Below are 27,013 nucleotides of genomic sequence, written 5' to 3' on the forward strand. Positions count from 1 at the left end.
TAAAATTGTTATCGGACTTTATCCATGGCCAGAACAGGCATTTTTCAAAAATATTTTGTTGAAGCAGTGGTATGCCATAAGACCAATTAACATTCAGTTGGTTTGGAATGGTGGAGTCACCAGATGTAATAATACTACTACAATATAGAAAACCTTGTGTGACATTACACGTAAATGTTTGTAATTGCATCTACATCACACAAAAGTGTTTTGCAAGGTAAAAACTTCAAACTTACCAAACTTAAACTCTTGGTAAATTTATTAATCATTTAACAGTATCAAGACTTTTACGGATATTTGGTATGTCATTCCCTTACTGATGATCGAATTTCTGTATATCGAAATGTAATAGCGCTCTCTCGTATTCTATAAATAGAACACACCGCAGAGATACCATAATGCAACGCGCGAATTGCGGACAAGGGACCGTTGTTTATATATAACGTATATATACTAAATTTTTATATTAACCTTTTGAACAGTAAACTTCGAAGAGAATTTAAAAAGGTAAAATACGGAAAATTCACTTTGCCTGCACAAAATTCCTTGAAAAACCTGCTAAATAAAGGAATCAATAAAGCATATACATTGTATATTGAAATAAACGTAGGAAATAAATAGGCATATTATTTTAGCGTTTCGTTAGACCGGGGCCATTAAAAAGATGTTCAAATAATTTTTTTAAAAAGTACAGTACATTGCATACAAATTACTCAATATTCTGCAAATTACATCAATAAAGTATAGCATCAGAAGGACTGGCTTAAAGTCTTTATCACAAATATACAATATTTTCGGATTAGAAACACCAGCGGTCGAAAAAGTAAGTGCAAGATAATAATTTTGATTCATGATTTTCAAAGCATATATCAGCACAATCATTAACACATGTACTTCTTTCCATACATTTGGTTCACACAACACCGCGCTGAGCCTCAATACAAGGTACTTGAAAGCGTGGTCCATTAAATACTTCATAATTGAAAAAATATATGACAGGACATAGGTAGAACTGTATGGTGTTGCATTAAATTAGCACCATGTTTTATCAGATCACATCTAAATATCATTGCTAAAAGTCAAATATCTATACATGTCACACTAAGGTGTCATTTGTAACATATCATTATACTGATGCATTTCACAGAGATGTTAATTGTTTCAATGAAGAACTATAGATCTAAGTTATTAAATATTGCTGACTTTCAGTTATACATATTGTTCATGACATTTCGAAATTTCAATCGGATTACTAGGATGTGATCATGTGATATCATATATTTACATTTTGCAAAAAACGCAGAATAGTGATAAATGTTTGAACCCTTGCGAATGAGGTAAATAGCAAATGGATATAATTATATTGATATATGACCGTAACTGGAATGTGTAAAACAAATAGTAGAACAACATCATCCTTTCATATACTGATGACAATTCGATGTGTTATTACTGACGTGGATTTTAAAAATTCAAAACTGTGCTGTCAACATTTTTAAGAATTTCTTACTGTTCAGTATTTAGGCGTAGTATATAGAAATTGAAAGCTATGTGATACACGTTCGTTTGATATGCATCAACTTTAAAATACACGAGGAGATAAATGCAAAATCTGTGAATTACTGATGCTAATATACAGGAAAAGCACCGATTGTTTGTCCGCACATCGAGACCTGCGCTATTTTTAGATAGCAGACATTGTCAGTGACGTCACAGATCCTTACATACGAGACAGCGCTATTAATATGAGTTTCTAGGGTGGTAGTGAAATGAATTACAACACAGGCGCCATATGCTCATGTAACACAAGTCATGCTTAGACTGTCTTAAAGAATGGATGTTGCATTTTTGGTTGCGGGTTTATCCCACTACCAAAGTTAAAGTGTATTTCTGACAATCAAAACATCTTTATTTTATTCCGAATCACAACCAAAGGATGTTCATGTGCTACACAAAATAGTCCCATTCATGAACAATGCGGATGAATCATCAATGAACAAGCAGTTCTTATTCAACCTTTATCCACTCACACTGACCATTTAGATTATATAAGATCTACCATTGATAAGGTATTATGGCCCATGGTTACATCACAAGCTGGGTCAGGCAGAGTTCATCTCAGATATGAGGCACATTAAATTTGTATTTGTTTCGCATTCATGTATATTCATAGACTGGCATTTAAACAGAAAATAAATCTACCAAAAACCCGCAACCATCAGACATTTCAAGGCTTTGATTACTTTTTGAGAGTATTTTCAAAGCACAAGGCTAGACAAAAAAATCGCATGGACAAATATTCATTAAGAAAAACTACGTTCGAAGAAAGAACCTCCCCCCTCCATATCAGTGATTGTATGGATGTGTACATGATTAACTTTAGACTTAATATACATGAACAAAGTAAAATATATAGACAACGAAAAAGATACGAACACACAATGAACAAAGTGGAGCACAGATTTGGAACTGTCAGTTGTAAAAACACAACTTGGAAATTAAACCAGTAAAAAGTGAAGTAAACCTTTCTCCTAATCCTTCCAACTGAGTTGCATAACAGTGTAAATAAAAGACGTGATGGCAGTATGTACAATACGAAATGTTTCTGTAAATGTAGATACAAAGTAAGCCTAACAACTATTAAGACATGTACTCAGTTCTTTTAACCTGAGCAAAATAGGCTTCTAGTGCATATTATGCCTAGAAGTGAACAAAATGACCATTAACAATTTTTTAATGTTGAGCTGAAACTACATGGAGGGCCCTCAGGTTGGAATCTAGCCCTGACCATCACTAAGGTGCCAGGAAAATCATTTCATGCAGTCATTTGTACATAAAAATGCTTACTCTCAGTAATCCTTACAAGTATAACTATCGTTAATAACGAACAACAAAATATATATACTTAATCTATTATCAAAATTGTAAACAAACAGAGATCTTACAGGTCCTGGATATTCTTGTTCCTATAGCATGAATAGATGCGAGTATATGAGGACAAAGACGAGCCGATATCTACAATCTGCAAGGAACAAAATTACACAAAATACTAATGACTACATTATTTTTGAAAATATTAGAATTTTCTTGCCCCTTTGTGGCTACTTCATAAACACTACCTACCAAATACGTAGCTGGTTGGGAAAATAGGTGCTACATGTTCACATCAGTTATCCTTTTCAGATAGTGAAATACTTACAATAATAAAATGTAACTATCAGCTGTGCAGTGTCATTGTGACATTTACTGAAGTGGACACACACCAGTACTGGTGTCATGTGGTACATGAAATGCTGACCTCCAGATTGAGCAGCGGAAACCTAAATACTTGACAACTGCTCTGCTGATACCAAATTGGTTAAAAAATGCCTTTGATTTGTCTCTCTGGCTAGCTGAATCAAGTGATCTGATTGTTGTTACAAGAGATCAGATGAATAAAGAAACATGTATAGGTGACATAATGTGCCAATGAATATAATTGGAGGCTTACTACTAGTATATCAAGAGGGCACACATTTAAGAATAATCTGGTCTTTGAGCTATATTTATACTATGGCATATTAGTTAATGTTCCACTTACATCCTATTAAAGAGATGTGAATACCACCATACATATAAAATGGTGAATCATAAGTCGTCATATGCTAAATATATTTCAGCAATGATTCTGTTAACTAATAACTAATTATTAATCTAAATTATCACGAAATGTGAGTAATTTAATCCCCTTTGGAGCCTCATATTTCTTTTTTTTTTTTGGGGTGGGGGTGGGGGTGTAAAATAACTACCTAAGAACACATATTAAATTGCTGTGAAGAAAATATTCTGGTAAATTTTATAGTTTACAACATATGAAAGAAGAGGGCAATTGACCAATTTTTTTCAACAAACTTTAAAATTTGCTTTTCAATTATTCTACAATAACATGACCCCACAGTGGTGACTTTTTTATTATTTTGTGTATTAGAATGCCTGTTACACACCTGAACCTTAAATACTCAACCTTACTATTGTAGAGATTTCACAAATAGAGTAAAAACAATATACTTCTAAATTATGCGACACCTATCAAAAATTTCAAAATATTTTTTCAAAAACCCTGTAATGGGCCTCAAAGTCTAAAAGAATTAGTGTGATGAACATATTTATTCATGTTACAATACATTTCATCTAGAACAGCTACACATTTTCATCAGATAATGATAAAAATGAAAATTTTCTTTAATTTCCCTTAAAATTGAGAAAAAACTAATTGTCCCCTTTTGGGGCCTCACAAAAAAATAAAATGGATTTTTGAGCCTGGTATCCACCCTGGTTGAATAGAAGAAAGAATAACGAATGTTTTAAGGTATGATACCATATTGTACTAAAAAATGCCTATGGATTTGTTAACCAGGCCTCTTTTCCAAGTTAGCCAACTGTCTATATAAGTGTAAACACCAGTGAATACCTGTGTAATTTCAGGCCTTGGAAGTAGTTTGAAAGATCATGTTGACCAGTTGATACCAGTAATGCTACCTGGTCTGTCTACAAATGGAAATACACAAGGTAAGGTTTGCATTTTCAAAAACAAAAAAGAACTGGTTGTTCATTCTATTTAACTTCTCTTACATATCCTTAAAAAAAGAAATTATGTGACCTTGATTCTAAGTTTAAGTTATTTGAAGAGTGGATTTAATTTGTAAAAACTTATTTACTTTGAAAAATAAGTATTGTTAGGTTACTTAACATTGTTTTGTTCAGTAGGTTGATATATTTGGATAGGTACTACCCATTTAAAGAAACATATTGGATGATAAGTTTACTGGATAGATACATAGATACAAGTCCAAATATATCCTGTATTGACAGGACAATGTTGAATAATCTTTTTATTCTATGTTTATTTTTATCGCTAAAAAGGGAAAACAATCAGAAGGACTCAATTCTTTTAATTGTATATAAAAACATTACATCAAGCATTTATAGATGTTGATATTCATAAGGTTACATTTATCGGTAAGCAGCCTTTAGTTAACATGGGAAATTTGAATCAAAGTTTTTGCATCATAAAATATGGAATATATTGTATCCAATATGGAAACATATTGGATAGTCACATGGTACAAATGCTGATGGGAAGAGAAAAATAGGTTTTTGATAATATGGTATGTTGTTTTGCACATGCCTGTCAGTCCACTAATCTTGGTTTTCAGGTTAGTAAGTACAGAATGCTTAGTTCTGTGGCTTTGTAAATAGATTACTTCTGTTGTTTTGTAGTCAGTAGCCCGAAGGTCTAGGTCACAGTAACCTAAACAAGAGCACCGCCTTGCGGGTGCTGACGCTCATCTGATTTTTTTTGTATAATAGAAATATTGTCCTACCCATGATTTTCTAAGTCTAAAAAGGGCCATCATTCTTGCAAAAAGCAGGATAGAGTTATGTTTCTTGATGTACAGCGTCCACTTATGATGGTGAAAAACTGTTGCAAGATTTAAAGCAATAGCTTTGATAGTTTATGAGAAAAGCTGACTTAAACATAATACTCAACCAAGAGAACTGATTTTCTAAGTCCAAAAGGGGCAATAATTATTGCAAAAAGCAGGATGGAGTTATGTTCCTTGCTGTACAGGGTCAGCTTATGATGGTGGACAAGTGTTGCAAGTTTAAAAGCAATAGCTTTGATAGTTTAAGAGAAAAAAGTTGACCTAAACATAAAACTTAACCAAAAAATCTGATATTTTCTAAGTCCAAAAGGGGTGATAAATCTTGCAAAAAGCAGGATGGAGTTATGTTTCTTGCTGTACAGGGTCAGCTTATGATGGTGAATAAGTGTTGCAAGTTTTAAAGCAATAGCTTTGATAGTTTAGGAGAAAAGCTGACCTAAACATAAAACTTAACCAAGAAAACTGATATTTTCTAAGTCCAAAAGGGGCAATAATTCTTACAAAAAGCAGGATGGAGTTATGTTTCTTGATGTACAGGGTCAGCTTATGATGGTAAACAAGTGTTGCAAGTTTCAAAGCAATAGCTTTGATAGTTTAGGAGAAAAGTTGACCTAAACATAAAACTTAACCAAGAAATCTGATATTTTCTAAGTCCAAAAGGGGCCATAAATCTTGCAAAAAGCAGGGTGGAGTTATGTTTCTTGCTGTACAGGGTCAGCTTATGATGGTGAACAAGTGTTCCAAGTTTCAAAGCAATAGCTTTGATAGTTTAGGAGAAAAGCTGACCTAAACATAAAACTTAACCAAGAAATCTGATATTTTCTAAGTACAAAAGGGGCCATAAATCTTGCAAAAAGCAGGATGGAGTTATGTTTCTTGCTGTACAGGGTCAGCTTATGATGGTGAACAAGTGTTCCAAGTTTCAAAGCAATAGCTTTAATAGTTTAGAAGAAAAGCTGACCTAAACATAAAACTTAACCAGGCAACGCCGACACAGACGCCGACGCCGACACTGATCAAGTGATGACAATAACTCATCATTTTTTTTCCAAAAATCAGATGAGCTAATAAATGGGAAACACTTGGGTCTGTAGCCACGAAACTTTAAAAGGTGACTGGTTTAATCAATAGCTGAACTTTATTATTTCAGGATTAAGCAGGTCAAAGGTCAGGGTCACATTGATCTTGAGTCTGAAAATGTATCTGTTCAGTATATGTCAGATCAGTGTGTGAGGAACACTTGGGTTTGTTGCTGTCACACTTCATATGATGATTATGATTTTGTATTGTCTGTAGATGACTACTTTTGTTTTAAAGGTCAGTAGGTCAAAGGTCATCAAGGTTACAGTCACCTCAAGACTCAAAATGGTTTCATCTTGTTAATGGAGAACACTTGGTCTATGGTTGTCAGAGTTGGTAGGATGATTGCCTTTTATCACAAGATGACTGGTTCAATTGTTCAGAGGTCAAGGTCATGGTGACTTTTAGATCTGATGAATAATTTCAGAATGCTTGAGCCTATGGCTTTTAATTTTCATATGACAAGTGGTTGTGGTCATATAATTTAACTTTATTGTTAACTCCGTTATAAAGTCAAAGGTCAAGGTCATAGAATGAAATAATACATACTCTGTTACCTTTGACTGGTCATACAGTGGACATATATGTTTTACAAATAGTTTTTATTAGCACTTCATGAATTGATTTTTACTTGCTTGTGTAATTAAATCTTCTTTTGTTTCACACAGCTGAGTCAGAAACTAAAGAAGAACTCTCAGCAACCTCTGTGTGTGAACAGACAAACAGCCAGTCAGTGACAGAAATTTCTTCACTTAAGAATAATTCATCATGGTCAGACGTACGAAAATCTGGTGTTAATAAATCAGGTCCCCGAGATAGCGTGTCATCTGTGGAGAGTGACATTACTGTGCTTGTTGGAAATTCAACCAGCCGTGGAAGTATTGCTGTTATATCAGAATCCAGTAACGAACTTCTCAGAACTTCGGCCACAAATTTAGAACAAAATACTAGGGATAAAAGTGGTGACAATGGTCATGTGACTTCAGGCAATAACATTGTAACAAATAATACAGGTATTAGTGGGACAAAAGAAGGGCAAGGGCAGTTAACTCCAGTTGGTTCCCCACTTACTAACAGTGTATGCTCCAGCATGGTATCTAGTGTATATGAAAATACTCTAGCTGGTAGCGGGGAGAATGCTACTTCCACAGAAAATGGTGTTAAAGTTATTGAAGCAAGTCTGAATGAAGATGATATTGCAGAATCTGTGCCAATTAGACGTTCAAAAAGTGGCAAAAATGGCAGGCGATCAAATCACAGAAATGTTACTATTTATGATCAAGATTTAAGTGTGGGACAGTTTGACAGTAATGTCTCAGCTACAGTTCAAGATACAGTGAACAAATCTAGTAGTAGGGAAGCAAGCATTTATGATACTTCTGATGCTTCTGAAAAAGACAGTACAAAATTTGAAGATGCTTATGAGTCTAGTGGTCCGTCTATCTATGACACAGCAGTGTCTGATGATAGCATAGAGACAAGTCATGATGACTCAGCAGATTTGTCTTATTCTAGAAGGTCACATGATGACTCTTTAACCAATCAGCTTTTGTCTGGACATTCATCTCCACTGAGAAGAAAAGGAAGTTCAAGATCAAGAAGTAGGAGTAGAAGTAGGTCAAGAAATAGAAGTGCAATATATGTAGATGAAAATGTAGTCTATGAGGCGGAGAATAAAAATAACAGTGCCAACATTGCAGAATTCCCTTCAGAACTTTCACCAATTAAAAGGACAAGATCATCAAGACAGTCAGCCAAAAATCGAAGTGCTTTATATGTTGGTAACAATAGTGAAATCTCAGATAAAGAAAACCAGTCAGCAGAGACATCACCACAGTCTGCTCAGAATTTAAATGAAACTGGCAAAGTCAGTGAAATAAGTCAGGAATCATCATCTAGTGTTCAGTTGCCATGGGAACAAAGTGGGAACCAGTCACCTGAGAAAAGTAGGAGAGATGAAAGTTTGAACCATGATGAATTTGTTAACATTGACCATAAGTAAGTAGAGTATTAAAGAACTTAGAAGTTAATATATGGAACTTAATGAAGTATATTTGTTACAAATAATGTTAGGAAATAATAATGACAGGAAAAATGAATTGGAAAATTAGATTTTTTTCTATATGACAAAACTTTTTGCAATTTCTTTTGGTAGCCAGCTTGATTTGTACTATTGGGAGAGCAAAGAACTACTGGTACCTCAGTCAAGAGGTAGAGAGTTCAGTCCTTGGGCAAGGATATTGTTCTTATTGATGGTATAGCAGAAGACAACATGTCTAAAGTCATTCTCCATCTCTGATTCATGTCAGTTACTTGCAGAGATGAGTCTCAAAATTCTTGCATCTGACTGGTTGATTTTGAGCTCAGTCTTAAAATTGACCAATTTGCAAAGGTGAAGACTGAGACTGATCTCCAAACTCAGTTTGGCACAAACGATCAATCTCTTGAACAAATTTCTGTATGCATGTAGAGTTTAAGCGAACAAAGCTGGACTGTATCTACATATATATTAGTCTTGAGAGCACATTTAAAAGATATTATTTGTTTATTTGTTTACAGTATTAAACTCCATTTGGAGTTACAAGTGTTCAAAGCAGAAGAGACAGCTCTGTGTGCAATCCAGGTTAGTTAGCTTATGTAACATTGCACAGTACCCATAATGGGCGATCGTTCTGTACATTGACACAAAAAAAAGAGGCTTCTGTTGAAAATCCTATATATTTAAGTAATTACACATAATACAAAGATACTTGGGTTTATGAAAATGCTTCTAAAGTATTAGGTCTTGGTGCGCCGTAAAACCCAAATAAATAAATAAATAAATAAATAACCATATCTGTGCATGTGACAAGAGAATGTTTGTTCTATGTTCAGCTGGTACATGTATGTTGTAAATTTTGTGATAGACAAGGCATTCAGATTTTTTTATATGCATTTAAAAGTATAGTATAGAATTGTTTTGTCTTGGATTAGTTTAAATTTGAAGTTTTTCAGAACCTGTGGAAAATGAAAAAAAATATCATTTTTCAGTAGTTAAACCTGAATTAAGCAGCCAGCCAAGGTAGTGATATAGTCTCACTCACTGCTTAAGGCAAGTGGTTGTTTAATACAGGTGACTGCTCAGGTTGAGTTGTTTATGACCACTGTATTATTACATTTCAGTGTGATATTGTACAGTATATGAACCAGGAAGCAGTAAAGAGTTTACTTGTCATATCAACACATCGTATCATTATCTTCAGGATCGAAGGAGACAGGTGAAAGTCTTTCATAGTTTTTGCCAATCAGTTGTTGAACAATGTTGTGCACATTTGAAAACCAGAAGTGATGGTGTAACATCATTTATCTGTAAAACATAGAATAAAGCCAGACACTGGCATATGGAGACGTAATAATAGAATCTTTCACAAGCCGAAGGTGTGGATGGAAGTATTCTGCTCAAGAGATAGGCTTGGGGAAACTGTTTAGGGGGAATAAGGCAGAGCCTAAACAGTTACCCTTGAGCCAGATATTTCCATCCACACCTTCAGCTAGGGATATATATATATGTATAGAAAATATGTAAATGTCCAACTGTGAAGTTTAATTAAAGTCTAAAGTTTTCATTTTTTTGATTGCTGCTATAAATGAAAACCAGAAAATATTTTGATCCGAATGAACAGAGTTAACTTAAACTTGCAATTTATACCAAAGATTTTCAATACAGTTTTCATATAGTATTCTGACCATGCACTTTCCAGAACTAAAGTAAGTTCAGAGGTTTTATATCCAAAGAACTACTTTTTCTATTTGCAGCATATTTCAAATTTAGCCATTTCTTTTCAACCTTTGCTAATGATTGGAGGTTATTTTTAATTTGTGCAGTAATTTGCTTGTGTTTCATTGGTTACTTTATTCGAGTTAAGTCAGGTTCTGAGGTTAAATGTGTTTCTGTCTTAGGGGCACAAAAGTCAAATCAGATTTGAAGAGTTTCATTAAAGAATTCTTATTCATAGCAAGATCAGTGTCTTAGGCCAGTTTAGGCCTATTGTCACACGATAATGTGAAGCTAGATTCAAGTACTCTTTTAGACTGAGGCAGAAATGTATACATTTGTACTTGTTAACATTCTCAGTGCGGCTTCCCGTGATTGGCTGAAGTCCTATGAAGATCAGCCTATCACAGAGCTTCGATATGTAGATATAGGGCTAGGATACCAGACACTTCGTTTGGAGTTTGAGACAGAGTGTTCCAGCTATACATTACTGATTGCTGACGAAGGACGCTGCAAAAAGTTCAAAACCCTGATCTCAGGTAGGTAATCACATTTTAGCAACAATTTAATATGACCTGTGTCACTTTTTCACATATTCTATGAGATTTTTATTTTTGAAAAAAAAAGTTACCTATATAACTAGAAATGTATGTTTAATTTCATAAAGTTTTGTACCCCACTTTAATATGGAAGTAGTAGTAAAAAACTAAATGTAATTTCTACTTTTACTTTTCCATTGGATAGATGTTGGGATATTTCAATGTTCTGAATCAGAAGGCAAGTTTGATTATGGTGTGAAGCTTAGTAATTAAATTCATTTCTAAACAACCAAGATAGGCAAAGGGAGGTAATGATGGTTTTAGAAACTTGCATATTTTTCATGAAGTGTGACTCGATGCAATGCTTTGACAAATATAATACAATGGTTCTTTCACTGATACCATTCCCTAGGCTATGTATGGTTACCAAATTTATGCTTATGCCAAAATAACTTTATCTTGGTTGGGCAGGCACGATCGGAAAATCAGTGAAAATCTTACTGTATATGGAGTCAACACTCAAAGAAGTGTAAATGTTAGGATGTTAAAGTTCTGAAGAAGGGAAATGTGATGAATGACCTTTATTTCACATCTGATGGTTTAGTCATTGAAATCATTTGTCCTCCACCTCTGATTCATGTGGGGAAGTTGGCTGTTACTTGCGGAGAACGGGTTTGTACTGGTACAGAATCCAGGAACACTGGTTAGGTTAACTGCCCGCCGTTACATGACGGAAATACTGTTGAAAAACTGCATTAAACCCAACACAAACAAACAAAAATTATATAAAAAAATAAAAAAATAATTGATTTTGCTATTTTGCCCAATGTGTTGATTTGCATTTTGCAGGCTTATAACTAATAATTGGTTGTTTTGCTTTACACTTGCTTATCTGTAACTTGATTATGTCTTGAGGCTTTAGATTTAAAACAATCTTAATTTTATATATTAAGTTATTACCTCTGACCATTTAATGTATTAGCTTAGTCTTGAATCTTGAAATTTTGACATGTTGCTGAATTTTCGTAAAGTTATACATTACGGGTATATCTGCACAACTTTACTATTTGAAAGTACTTGTAAACAAACACAAATGGAATGATTAAAATTTACCAAGCTTTCTAAAACAAGTGTCATATAAACTGTGCTGTGTATTGAACACAAAGGTCAGTTGTTATGCCCTGAGATACAAAGTTTATGGTGAGCTATATTGGTGTCATGTATGTCTTCATCCATTGTGTGTTCTCCATAACTTCTTAATGGCTCAGAAGATCTATTTTCACAAAACTACCATCAATTATAAACTCGTTAAGAAGACCTGCAATGTGCACAACCAAAGTCATTAGGTCCAAAGTCAAGGTCACATTTGGAGTCAAACGTCGAGTAGATATTAACTTGGTGTTAATTCTATATTGTCTAAACCCCTTAAGAGATTTTCTTAAAACTAACATCAGATGTTTACCTTACAATGTGAAGAGCACATGGCACAGGTCACTAGGTCCAAGATCAAGGTCACATGTGGCAGTCTAAGGTCAGATAGTCTTCTTGGCAGACTTTTATGAAATTAGCATCAGTTTTAACCGAATCAAGCTGACATGCTGAGCACACAGCGTAGGTCACTAGTTTTAAGGTCTAGGTCACACTTGCAAGTCAAAGGTCAAATAGATTAACTTTGTGTCGGCTCCATATTGTCTAAATCACTTGGCAGATTTTCATGAAACTAAAATAAATTATTCACCAAAACAATATTCAGAGCACACAGCCATGTTCACTAGGTCTAAACTGAAAGTTAAACTTAGTGGTCAAAAATCAAATAGACTAAACTTGTTTTCCATAGATGTCTTCTTAACCACTAGAAGGATTTTTATGCCCCCACCAAAGTGGGGGGGGGGGGGGAGGTCAGGGCATATAGTGTTACCCCTGTCCATTTGTGTGTTTGTTTGTTTGTGTGTTCTGGAAAGGGTGATGTTTATGTCTTGTGTAGAAATCAGGTCCCTAGGTCTAAGGTCAAGGTAAAACTTAAAAGACCAAAGGTCACATACAAGAATGACTTTGTCCTGAGCATTTCTTCATCATGCATGGAGGGATTTTGATGTAAGTTTGTTCAACTGTACACCATCATGAGACAGAATGTCATGTGCAAGACCCAGGTCTCTAGTTTAGAATTACTTCCCTTTGTTGTTACTATAGATAGCTTATATTGTAACTTTTTGTACCCCCCGACAACAAAGTTGTAAGGGGGGGTATACTGGTTTCAGGTTGTCTGTCTGTCTGTCTGTTTCTCTGTCGGTCTGTCCGTCTGGTCGTCTGTCCGTCTGTCCGTAGACGCAATCTTGTGCGCACCATCTCTCCTTATCCCCTTGACAGAATTGAATGAAACTTCACACAAGTGATCAGTACCAACAGTAGTTTTGCATGGGGCATGTTAGGTTCTTTTAGAAAAATAATTTGCAGAGTTATGGAACTTTGTTTTTTTGTTACTATACTACATGTAGACACAATCTTGTGCGCACCATCTCTCCTCATCCCCTTGACACAATTTAATGAAACTTCACACAAGTGATCAGTACCAACAGTAGTTGTGCATGGAGCATGTTAGGTTCTTTTAGAAAAAAAAATTGCAGAGTTATGGGACTTTGTTTTTTGTTACTATACTATATACATAGACATAATCTTGTGCGCACCATCTCTCTTCATCCCCTAGACACAATTTAATGAAACTTCACACAGTGATCAGTAACAACAGTAGTTGTGCATGGGGCATGCTAGGTTCTTTCAGAAAAAAAATTTGCAGAGTTATGGGACTTTGTTTCTTGTTAACATACTATGTACATACAGTCTGCATATACAATCTTGTGCGTGCCTAATCTACCAAACCCTTGCACACAATTTAATGAAACTTCACACAAGTGACCAGTACCATCCCTAGTTGTGCATGGTCATGTGACATTCTTTTAGATAAATATTCTGCATAGTTATGGGACTTTGTTTTTTGTTACTATACTGTATACATACAGTCTATATACATACAGTCCACATAATTATGCAATCTTGTGTGCGTCAAATTGCAATGTACTGTGTCAGTGCATGCGGAGGGGTACATTCATCACCTTTAGTGATAGCTCTAGTTAATTACTGGTCGTAGGGAAAAATCAAGTCCACTTTTCTGTAGTACAACATGCATGTTACATCCAATTTTGAGAAGTATTTTGACCTATCTCTACCTGGTTAGGATTTTTGTGTGGACTTCAATTTTTTTTTCCGTGTCTGTGACACATTTCTAGTTATAAAATATCTTCAGTTGTTAATCTCATCAAGAGGAGATTGTTGGTCCCTTGTTCTTTCTCATTTCATAAAAAGCCTTACTGACCATTTCCATTGTCCATTCTGTATACAGATATAGTTGCCCATTCAGACCACAGTCATTTAGAGGGAATTGGAAAGTCCAACCCGACCACCCTAGATAACCTAGAACACCAAGTACTGTGTACTGAAGATGATACTGTACCACAACAGTTGGTCAGATTTCTCATGGTGAAATACTCTGATGCTGAGACAGGCAGTGGTAAGGCTATGTTATATTTTTTTAACCTTTACCCTGCTAAATTAGTGAAATGGACTGATCCATCAATTCAGTTTGGGCAGTACCAATTATTATTCGAAGGGGCATTCACTGAAAATTTACTGACTGAAAAGTGCAGACCATTAATAGCCTGCTATGATGTGCATGCTGATCTTGGTCTGTTCTTGTTGCAAAGGCAGAATCACTTGCCACAAGCAGGCTAAAGGTTAATACAGTGTAGTAAAATTCATAGTTATTTTTCATATCTTCATTTTAAGTTTTGCTTTGTTCAGCTACTGATATGAATTGCCATATCTTTTTTATAGTTAATTCTTTGAAAGAAACAATGCATTTCACACAAAGATATGTTGATTTAATTCTCTGTAAGATAGCCACTCATTATTTTATGGAAGATCTAGTTGAAAAACCTCAGGTTTAGTTGTCTCCTTTATTTAGTTTATCACAATGGTTTTAAAAGAGGATTCTTGGCTTTTACTTTCTATATTCCTATGAGGACATTTTTAGTTACATGCAGATATTTGACTTGTTAACTATTTAAACTCCAGGAAATAGGGATTAATACAAAATTGAAAAACCGTTGATAAATGACTGTACTTGAAACACACAAACACGTGAAAAATGTATATGTATTTATAACTAAAGAGGCAGGTTGAAGTGTAATTTGTAAAATCTATTGAACAACTTTTGTTTAGATGACACAGTGACACGTAGTCTGGTTGTAACACAGACAGATCTTGTCCTTGTTGATGAGAATCATCAGTGGCCGTTACCAAGGTTACAGGCTCCTCTGACAGGGGCCATCAAAGGGAAGCAATTCACTGTTGTTCAGCGAGAAAAAATCAACAATATTGGAACATTGGTAATCATTAGTGAATTTCTGTTTTAGCTGTTATCATGTTTAAACTGTTTATCTCTTGTCTTGATGAACCATACATTGAGAAGAATAAAATTATTACTTGGTGTAAGATTGAAAAATACAATTTTTTCCATAGTTATATCCCACCTATTTATAAGCTTATTGTTGTGTTCAAATATTTGACAGAAATCAATGTTATTTTAGTGGGATAGATATTATATGTAATGCTTTTTGTACCATAATTTTATGGTGATGGTGAACAGCCTAGATGGATGGATAAGAATTTGTGTCAGAGCAGGAGGTAATACTTCGGTGCTTATTATATATTATACAACAGTAGTAGATTAAATGTATTTATCCATGTTTGCTTTCAGTCCTTCAATGAATACAAACCCACAGAATTACAGCTAGCTTTCCTGGAGACCTCAGCTGTTGGTAGTCCTTCAGCATGGATTATTACATTCGAAACAATGCAAGGGGTGAAATTATTTGTTGATTCAATACGTGGACCCTGGGAAGAAGAATTCGGAGTCTCGTTGGATATAACGTCTACATCATTCACTGATACAGAGAAATCCAGTCTTATGGAGTAACAGATGTTAATATCCATTGTATAAACCAGAGTCATAATATATTGATATCATTTTCTGTGATAATATGCCTGGTTCTGCTAAAATTTGCTGTAAAAGCATGTAACTATTTTATCAGCTTCTTTATTAACTATTACAGCAGCACAATCTATATTATAATTTAGAAATACTGAGTCATTCATTGCTGACTTTTCTGTTTGATAAGCAGTGTTTGTTTTGGGAAAGTTCCACCTCCTCCGACTTCAGAAGAGATATACTGTATTTTTCTTGAGAGACAACATACAGAACAGTGAATTTAAGGCTAAGGTCATTGGTTAAGGTCAGAGATGTGAATGGCAGTACATTACTTTTTAGCTCACCTGAGCAATGCTCAGGTGAGTTTTTCTGATCGCTCGATGTCCGGCGTCCGTCGTCCGTCGTCTGTCGTCTGTCGTCCGTCGTCTGTCGTCTGTCGTCCGTCGTCTGTCAACATTTAGCTTGTGTATGCGATAGAGGCTGTATTTTTCAATTAATCTTCATGAATATTGGTCAGAATGATAACCTTGATGAAATCTAGGCCGAGTTCGAAAATGGGTCATCTCGGGTCAAAAACTAGGTCACTAGGTCAAATCAAAGAAAAACCTTGTGTATGCGATAGAGACTGTATTTTTCATTTAATCTTCATGAATATTGGTCAGAATGATAACTTTGATGAAATCTAGGCCGAGTTCGAAAATGGGTCATCTCGGGTCAAAAACTAGGTCACTAGGTCAAATCAAAGAAAAACCTTGTGTATGCAATAGAGGTGGTATTTTTCAGTTAATCTTCATGAGAATTGGTCAGAATGATAACCTTGATGAAATCTAAGCCGAGTTCGAAAATGGGTCATCTCAGGTCATAAACTAGGTCACTAGGTCAAATCAAAGAAAAACCTTGTGTATGCGATAGAGGCTGTATTTTTCAATTGATCTTCATGAATTTTGGTCAGAATGATTGCCTTGATGAAATCTAGGCCGAGTTCGAAAATGGGTCATCTCGGGTCAAAAACTAGGTCACTAGGTCAAATCAAAGAAAAACCTTGTGTATGCGATAGAGGCGGTATTTTTCAATTGATCTTCATGAATTTTAGTCAGAATGATTACCTTGAAGAAATCTAGGCCGAGTTCGAAAATGGGTCATCTGGGGTCAAAAACTAGGTCACTAGGTCATATCACGTAAAAACCTTGTGTATGCGATAGAGGCTGTATTTTTCAATTGATCTTCATGAATTTTGGTCAGAATGATTGCCTTGATGAAATTTAGACCAAGTTCGAAAATGGGTCATCTGGGGTCAAAAACTAGGTCACTAGGTCAAATCAAAGAAAAACCTTGTGTATGCAATAGAGGCTGTATTTTTCAACTGATCTTCATGAAATTTAGCCAGAATGATAACCTTGATAAAATCTAGGCTGATTTTGAAAATGGGTCATCTGGGGTCAAAAACTAGGTCACTAGGTCAAATCGAAGAAAAACATTGTGTATGCAATAGAGGATGTATTTTTCAATTGATCTTCATGAAATTTGGTCAGAGTGATTGCCTTGATGAAAACTAGGTCGGTTTTGAATATGGGTTATCTGAGGTCAAAAACTAGGTCACTAGGTCAAATTAAAGAAAAATCTTGTGTATGCGATAGAGACTGTTTTTTTCAGTTGATATTTATGAAATTTGGTCAGGTTGATTGCCTTAATGAAATCTAGGTCGAATTTGAATATGGGTCATCTGAGGTCAAAAACTAGGTCACTTGGTCAAATCAAAGAAAAAACTTCTGTATGTGATAGAGGCTGTATTTTTCAGTTGATCTTCATGAATTTTGGTCAGAATGATTGCCTTAATAAAATCTAGGTCCAGTTTGAACATGGGTCATCTAGGGTCAAAAACTAGGTCATATCTAAGAAAATGCTTGTTTTATCGCAAGAGACCAATTTTTTGGTCCAATCTTAATGAAAATTGGTCAGAATATTTGTTTCCATGAAATCACTAGGTCAAACATGTTTTACACTGTTATGGAGTGTTTCTTAGGTGAGCGACCTAGGGCCATCTTGGCCCTCTTGTTTTTTTTTTTTTTCAACTCTTCAATAAGCTTTTAATATTACTAAGATGTGCAACCCAGTGACATGTTAAATGCAGAGTGGCACTTTTGTCGACATGATATTTAAGGAAAGGGAAAACAGATCTATATGTTTCCTAATTTTAGCTTCAAAAGAGAAATATATGCCAGCGACTGTAGACTGCTAGGTGTGATGGTTGTCTATGTTATGACAAGAGTGATAATTATTATGTATATGACATGTGTTTGAATGGAAATATTATGAAAATACCATTTATTTTGTACATCAGTTTGCCTCAATTGCCTGTGATCATGTGTACATTTCAACTTTACTGTATATATACTGTATATACATACAGGACTTTAAGCAGCGTGGTTTTTAGTTAACTTATAGATTAAAACATTCCACAGTTTTGCCAAATATATATGCATTTTATCATGTTATTTTATACATACATTAATATTTCAGCCGTGCCATGGGAAAACCAACATAGTGGGTTTGCGACCAGCAAGGATCCAGACCAGCCTGCGCATCCGCGCAGTCTAGTCGGGATCCATGCTGTTCGCTAACAGTTTCTCCAATTCCAATAGGCTTTTAAAGCGAACAGCATGGATCCTGACCAGACTGTGTGGATGCGCAGGCTGATCTGGATCCATGCTGGTCGCAAAGCCACTATGTTGGTTTTCTCATGGCACGGCTCATTTATCATTATATTGCTTTAAATTCTCTGTAAATGGGCATTGATTCAATTCGATCTGAATAAATCAGGCCTACAGCTGCAATACACATCATTGTTATATATGCTTTACGGTGCTACAATGTTTAGACTGATGCTTTTAAAGGGACTTTCCTCCAGATTTCACATTTGAACATCATTTTCACAAAATGTAAAAAATTCTTGTTGGTAATTTGAGTCAAAAATCAGTGGACCACTGATGACACTTGGAAATCTGTGAGATTACATATTCTTATTAGGCAATTCTGCATTTTTTTAGTGACAAGGTGAGCTTTTGTGATCACCCTTCGTCCGTCGTCCATCGTCAGTCCGTGCGTCTGTCCATGCGTCCGTCCGTGCGTCAACAATTTCTTGTCTGCACGATAGTGGTTTCATTTATGATTTTATTTTAACCAAACTTGCACACAACTTGTATGACCATAAGGTCACGGTTCCTTTCTTGAGCTGGCCAGATCCCATTATGGGTTCCAGAGTTATGGCCCCTGAAAGGGCCAAAATTAGCTATTTTGACCTTGTCTGCACAATAGCAGCTTTATTTATGATTTGATTTTTACCAAACTGGCACACAACTTGTATCACCACGAGATCTTGGTTCCTTTCTTGAACTGGCCAGATTCCATTATGGGTTCCAGAGTTATGGCCCCTTAAAGGGCCAGAATTAGCTATTTTGACCTTGTCTGCACAATAGCAGCTTCATTTTTGATTTGAATTTAACCAAACTTGCACACAACTTGTATCACCATAAAATCTTGGTTTCTTTCTTGACCTGGCGAGTTTCCATTATGGGTTCCAGAGTGATGGCCCCTGAAAGGGCCAAAAATAGCTATTTTGACCTTGTCTGCACAATAGCAGCTTCATTTATGATTTGAATTTAATCAAACTTGCACAAAACTTGTGTCACCATAAGATCTCGGGTCCTTTCTTGATCCGGCCAGATCCCACAATGGGTTCCAGAGTTATGGTCCCTGAAAGGGCCAATATTAGCTATTTTGACCTTGTCTGCACAATAGCAGCTTCATTTATGATTTGATTTTAACCAAACTTGCACACAACTTGTATCACCACGAGATCTTGCTTCCTTTCTTCAACTGGCCAGATTCCATTATGGGTTCCAGAGTTACGGCCCCTTAAAGGTCCAAAATTGGCTATTTTGGCTTTTGCAGCCATATAGAGTCTTCATTTATGGTTTTATTTGATACAAACTTCCAAAATATCTTCAACAACAATAAATCTTGGATTCCATGACAAATCAGATCCAATCGTAGGTTCCAGAGTTATTTTATATCTGATTACCTCCCCTGATTGTAATCAAAATGGATTTATATCATTAAGTTCTTATAGGACTTATTTGAAATTTCATTATTGTTATTAGTTGGACAGAGACACTCAGGGTAGATAACTATGGACTGGTTTTATGTCAAATTACCTCCCTTTATTTCAAATTAAAATGGGTATATCTCCATAACTAATGAAGATACTGTTCTGAAATTTCATTTATGTCAACAGATTTATTTGGCAGATCCTTCTTTTGTTCACTTACAATATTTATTTTTTTAATTACTTCCCTTTAACGTTACTATAAATAGCTTATTTTTAGTAACTTTTTTATTATTGGCCGTAGGGAAAAACCGAGACCACTTTTCTGTGGTACAACATGGATGGTACCTCCAACTTTTAGGTGTATTTTGACATATCTATACCTTGTAAGAATTTTTTTCTTTTTGGTTAAATTTCTTCCCTATGTTGTTCCTGTCCTTTGGACTTTGATATTTTACTGAGGACCTTCTTGTCCGCAAGTGCAATGATAACAGGTGAGCGATATAGGGCCATCATGGCCCTCTTGTCAGATATGAATTTAGCTCAACACTAAAATGGTTTTCTGTGTTAAATGGAAAATGCAGAAATTGCACATGGAGGATATGTCATTTGCCGACCTCAAACAGGGAATACATAATTTGCTGATTACATACAGGGAATGATAATTTTCCAGTTTCCATTACCTGCACAGTTAGTCCCTCATATTTTGCTCAGTATTTCTATTGCATAGCTGACACTTAGGGGATTTTAAAGCACTTCCGGAACTTCATCTTGTTTTACTTGTATTTACAACTTCTAACAAATAAAACTACCTTGATTTTGAAAATATTGACATCAGTCTGGAGGCATGCCCCTTTAATCAGGTCTAGTGGGTATATCTTTATTATCTATCCATTTTCATAGACTGAAAGAGTTTTTACCAAAAATGCACTCCAAATTATATTACATTTAGCCTGTATTAAGATGATGAACTATTAGAAACAGACATTATGTTTTACATTATGGACTTTGAATTTAGTCTAGGTATCCATATATTTGGGGTTAATTCAAGCAGTCATTGAATACAAGTCACAAAATTCGTATTACTCCGGGCCTACAATTTATTGTCAGTGGTCAGAAAATGTTGTAGCTACACAGTGCAGACTTACACAAATAGAAATGGAAGACTGTAATAAAGTGATGTTTGTGAAAGATGTATGATTAAACATTTATATTTCTGTCCATTTTCTTTCTTTTAACTAAGATGTGTTGCACATAACAAATGTCAGATTATTAAATTCTTTCATTAGTTGTAGGTGAAGATGGAAATATCTTGTTCAAGGTTAACTGTTTAGGCGGTAACGAGGCTCTGCCAGCCTTGTTACTGCATAAACGCTTGCCCGAGAGCCAGATATTCCCGTCTGCACCAACAGCCAGTGATCGATCTTTTTCTTCCATTCTATATTCAAGAAATTATTGTAAAAATAAAATCAATAGAACAACATTTTTTAGATCTATTTCTTATAGCAACGTATTTAAACAAAGTGTGGGAAACGAACGTCCGTAAACAGGAAAGACATCCTGACATTTCAAAGAAAAATGAAATATGTTTTTTGAATCGAGAAATATACTATCAGTAACAAAGAGGACCTGTCAAGGTATTGGATTTTTATTCGGTTTTATGAAATGAAATATAAATTACTACATAAATCTTCTACATATATGTAGTTTGTAATACGTCATTTACAGCAAAAGAGTCATCTTACACCTCGGGGTGTAAGATGGATTTTTCAGCACCGGTAAAAATACCGTAAATCCCCATCTGGTATGCAAGAAAGAATATTTTGAACTATTCATAATATTTTAATGATCAGTAAGTCTGACTTTGAAAAAGTCAACCTTCATTAGTTAGGTCTCCAAGAAGTTGCAAGTTTTTCAATATTGAGAAAACACATGAAATTATCTTATTAAGATTTATACACTTACCGTTAGGAGATATAAATAGAAGATTTTACATGACACTTTAAATTTATTAAATGTTTTGAATAAAAATCTTAAAGACGAAGGCTCTGCTAGTTTAATAACTTCTCCTGATATTTGTCATATTTTTCCTAACAATTTCTCCTTTTAAGTTTTATAAATTTAGTACGGAAAGACACAAATGTAAGATACTTTTTAATAAGCCACCTTTTTCTGGTGAAACATTGTTTCTAATTTTTTACCGACTATAGACATCCAAAATTGACTTTACCAATGCCCAGATACTTGAAACGTCTGTGTAAAAATGATATTGTTTCACAGTTGCAATGAATTATAGAGTGTACAGTGTCTTTAAGATATTTTCTTTTCCTTATGTGATATTATACAATTATTTGCTGGTAGTGATGCCAGTATGTTGATTTATTCACCTGGAAATAGTCATATTGACCGAGGTGTAGCCAGTGGTCAATAAAAAATTTCCCTGGTTGATAAGTACTCCTATTGACTGAACTGAAAAGGTAACAATTGTTTTATAAATAAATCCAACATCTTGAAGATTAACTGAATAGAGAGCAGTTAAATCAGTTGATAATATTTTCCAGTATATTGTGAATGACATTACAAGTTTATGACATAAAAATGGCATGATGTTACAGTTTGAGGTCAATATGTGTTTTTAGCTCCACACATGAGTCAGTATACATTTTTATCATTAATCATGTGACAGTATTTAGACCAATGGACAGGACTACAAAGATAGATTTAATAGTAATAATGACGCTTGACTTCCTGTTTGTTTTATTCATGTGTTCATCAAAAATAAATTAATATATCCTGACCACATTGTTTTGTTTTTTGTGGGTCCATGAAAATTATTGGTTTGTATGAATATTATAAAATGAATAAACGGAAATTGAAAGTTTGCTTTGCCAAAATATGGTAAAATTTGTAGAATTAAAAAAGGAAATGTAGGAAAATGTTCAGTTCTGTTCAAAATACTACACTAAACATGTACATTTGAAGATGAAAGAGCAAATACGGTACAAAAAAATTTGGTTTTGTCTGGTACATTTTAAGTCCACTACTGATGTTTCACAAGAGGGGACTTCAGGTTAATCCCCTGTATGTCAGTCTGTCAGTGACACAAAGTGCGTCAACCTTTGCCTTGTTAACACTCTAGAGGCGGTAGTTGTGACCCAGTCTTTATAAAACTGGGACAGAATATTTATCTTGATGATCTCTAGGTCAAGTTTGAAACAGGGTCATCATGTTGGAGTCAAAGCCAGGTCAACAGGCCAGATAAAAGGACAATTTTGTTAAGACCACAGTTCAGGTTTGAAACTAACAAGAATTGGTCATAATGTTTGTCTTGATAATTTCTAGGTCAAGTTCGAAACTGGGTCATGTTGAATCAAAAACTAGGTAACCTGGTCAAATTAAAGGAAATGCTTGTTATAACACACTAGAGGCCCCATTTTTCCTATCTTTATTAAACATGGTCAGAATATTTAACTTTATGATCCCTAGGTCAAGTTCGAAAGTGGATTATGTGTGGTCAAAAAGTAGGCCACACGGTCAAATGGAAAGAAAAGCTTGTTAACACTGAAGAGGCTACATTACTGACCCAATCTTCATGAATTTTGATCAGAATGTTTATATTGATGATCCCTAGGTCACCATCAAATCTGATCACGTGGGGTCAAAAAATAGATCACGTGCTAAAATTACATGAAAAGCTTGTTGGCACCCTAGAGGCCACATTTATGACCATAGATTCATGAAACTTGGCCAGAATGTTTATCTTGATGATCTCTACACCATCTTCGAACCTGGGTCATGTGGGGTCAAAAACTAGGTAACCTGGTCAAATCAAAGGATAAGCAAGTTAACACTAGAGGTTGTATGTTGAGTTACTAAGGTGAGCTATCCAGGGTCATCATGACCCTCTTGTATTTTTCATGTCATGAAATTTGGTACGAGAGGTGATTGAAAAGTTTTGCAACTGCTGTAAAATCTCGAAATCCACGTGCAATAGATGCACCAACCTTGTGCGCATTTTATCTATTGATGTGTAAAATTTCAGTCATGTGTATTATACATATTAGGAGAACGAGCGAATTGAAAATCCCTACTCGATGACACTGTGTTAAAAATGGCTGGATTTAGAAGTAGTAAATGGCTAGAAATTCGGACCTACATTAAAGCAAGGAGTCATTTGGGTTTAAGTGCACGGGATCTTTTTGCTGAAATTTGTGACATATATGGACACCATGAAGTGTCTTACAGCACTGCTACCAGATGGATATCCCATTTTAAATCTGGTCTGGAGCAGTTGCAAGATTTACCAAGGAGTGGACAGCCGAAGTCTCAAAAAAATAAAACAATTATTAGAGAAAGATGCTAGATTAACCTTACGGGGATATCATCGGAACGAGTTTATTCTGTTCAAAAGGAAAAGCTCAAAGTTACAAAGATTTCTGCTCGTTGGATCCCTCATTTGCTGACGCCACAGCAGAAACGGGAGCGCGTTAAAATAGCAGTCACTACTGAAGTTGTAATCAAAATGCAAAGGTAAGGCGTTCTCTGAATTGGTAACGGGTGACAAAACATGGGTACATTATTTTGAACCTCAACGAAAGTGTTCAAATCGTGTATGGGCAACAAAACATTGAAAGAGACCCGTAATTGCCAAGAGAGTTGCAAAAGTGCGCAAGGTTTTATATTGCGTTTTCTTCAACCATGAAGAACCTGTCCTCCAAATTCCTGTGCATAAAGGAAGAACTGTCAATGCTAAATTCTATAGAAAAGTGGTTTTGACAAAGCTTGATCGTTACTTTCAAAAACGCCGACTTATTTTTTGTTCCCTGGACTGAAATCTGTACTTGCTGGTACAGCAATTTATCAGTGCCTAAAGGGTATACCTATTGAGGACTACCAAAATTGTTTTCAAAATTGGATTAAACGCTTGAAACTTTGTGTGAAGGCGAAAGGAGATTACTTTGAGGGAATGAAATGCTAAAGTTGTTGATTTGACTGCTAATTAAAGAAATAGAAGGTGGGTTGCAAAACTTTTCAATCACCCCTCGTAAATAGGTAGGACAATGGCTAGAACCTCGTATTATTTTCATTTTATCTGTTTGTTTCTCTATTTCATCTGTACGTGTTTGCCCTTCTGTCAATCACAAATGGTGGGTTCTGTCCTAACGCAAAGCTCTGCCTAACAGGGTGCAATATGATCGTTCACAAGCAGACTGGGACAGGGAAGTACATGTTTTCATTTACAGGATGAGGAAAGATTGGGATGATTGTGTGTATGAATGTGAATACCAAGATACATTATCAAGAAACTGAACCGAAAGTGAAAAGAAAACAACTAAAAGTGGTTGAGAGGTGGGTATTGGTGGGGAAGTGGGCAGGATGTGGACCTGGTATACAAACATGTATCGTGTTAAAAATGAACTGAGAATATATCAAAAAATGAGGACGAGGGTGTGAGGTGGTATCCCTGTGAACCTGATTGACCCCCAAATCAACAGGGATCTTCTTAAAGTGGTACTTGCAATAAATAAGTTGTTCATGATGTAAAATTTGAAAGCTATAGCTAGTATACTTTCAGACTTAATAGCCCAGGAAATAAAAAAAAACACCAGAAATTTATTTCGATCACTGTAACCAGTAATCATGTACTTTTTCAGTCTCCTGGTTACTGTGATATTGACCTTTGACCTATTGACCCCCAAAACAGTACTTATGCTGTGGTGCCTAGACATCTTGTAAAAATTTAAAGCTGTAGCTAATGTACTTGATGACTGGAAATTCCCTAAAGTCCTCGTGACCTTGACCTTTGAACCACTGATCCCAAAAAGGAAAGGGATATATTCTTGCAAAAAAGCATGAGCTTCGGATTTTTCGTCTGTGTCCGTTTTCATCAATTTCCAAGGGAAACTTATCTTTAGATAGATAGATTTATTTCTGTGAACAATGTACATACTCGTGGCAAATATAAATAACAACATACAGATAAAAATGAACAAGTATGCATGTTAAATAAAGCCATGTCATATACATTATAACACTATGGATGACATTAAAAAGAAATAGAAATCATCTCTTATTTCCATTGTGGTCCATTATTCATTTATTTACGTATTAAAACAATGAAAAGTAGTGACAACCCAAAGAACAACATAATCAAAAAGATATTCTTTATTCTTGTATGATATCGTCACCACATTTTGCTAATAAACTGAAGTGTACGATAATATTTTGGATAACATGCGGAACGGCTTCAACCTGAAATAAGTACTGATTTTTGATGTGTACGTTATGCTGGTTATGATTAAAAAAGCGTTCGACACTGCGGACATACTACTGAAATCACTACAAATCTGGTGCAGTCGTTCTGCGCATGTCAAAAAATCATTATCATCGGAGTGCACGGCAAAAATACACAAGTTTTTGCATCTCCGCATTCATGCATTTCGTGTATAATATGTATGTACTGACTATAGGTTAGGGCTAGGATTACCATGGCTATAAAATATATACATTAAAGATACTAGTCATTCAGATGGCTTGAATCCGGTATATACCAGGTGTGCATTCATTACAAGATACCTAATTTGTATAATTTCAGTCGAGACAAAGGGCCACACACAGAATTCACACAGTCCTAAAAAGTGTCCAGGAAAAATTAAAATGAAATCAAAACCGCACGAGAGAAAATATTTTATATTAGCGCAACGAAGGAGTCCTGTACTTTATCAAAATTTGTGGAAAAAGTATTATAGGTACATATGTATTTTAGCCTTGCAAACGATGTGATAATATTCAATATATTGACTTTCTTATTAAATATTTAATTTTCAAAATGGATTTAAAAGAAAATGGTCTTTTGTTTGCGTATACTTTATGTCTGTCTATCTACAATATAAGAAAATACTAGCTTCTGTTTGACAAATAATAAATAGTTTATTATTTGCCGACGGTTTAGTAATCTATCTTTGTTTAGCTTTATTTTCATATTAATTTCATGTGAAGAAGAAAAGCTTGTGTTTTTTTCGCTATCGGCAATACTCGAACATTCTCGTATATTTCCGTCAATTC

The 27,013-nt window shown here is 35.0% G+C and overlaps 1 protein-coding gene across 3 annotated transcripts in view; it reads left to right on the forward strand.

Moving 5' to 3' along the window:
* Window positions 1–27,013, forward strand: part of LOC123561860 (serine/threonine-protein kinase 11-interacting protein-like) — a 208,017-nt gene that overhangs the window by 34,223 nt on the left and 146,781 nt on the right. Inside the window, exons 18-25 of one of the 3 annotated variants that reach the window (XR_008372706.1) lie at window positions 4,465–4,548; window positions 7,175–8,504; window positions 9,066–9,129; window positions 9,669–9,763; window positions 10,621–10,799; window positions 14,197–14,364; window positions 15,075–15,241; window positions 15,613–18,889. Coding sequence is in view for 1 of the 3 variants with exons in the window: in XM_053552821.1 (XP_053408796.1) it covers window positions 4,465–4,548; window positions 7,175–8,504; window positions 9,066–9,129; window positions 9,669–9,763; window positions 10,621–10,799; window positions 14,197–14,364; window positions 15,075–15,241; window positions 15,613–15,831 (2,306 nt within the window). In the remaining 2 variants the exon portion in view is untranslated. Of the gene's footprint in view, window positions 1–4,464; window positions 4,549–7,174; window positions 8,505–9,065; window positions 9,130–9,668; window positions 9,764–10,620; window positions 10,800–14,196; window positions 14,365–15,074; window positions 15,242–15,612; window positions 22,746–27,013 lie in introns of those variants that run through there. The other 2 variants (XM_053552821.1, XR_008372707.1) reach the window with 2 other exon arrangements.

This window comes from Mercenaria mercenaria, chromosome 10, assembly GCF_021730395.1.
Source record: "Mercenaria mercenaria strain notata chromosome 10, MADL_Memer_1, whole genome shotgun sequence".
NCBI classification, from domain to species: domain Eukaryota; kingdom Metazoa; phylum Mollusca; class Bivalvia; order Venerida; family Veneridae; genus Mercenaria; species Mercenaria mercenaria.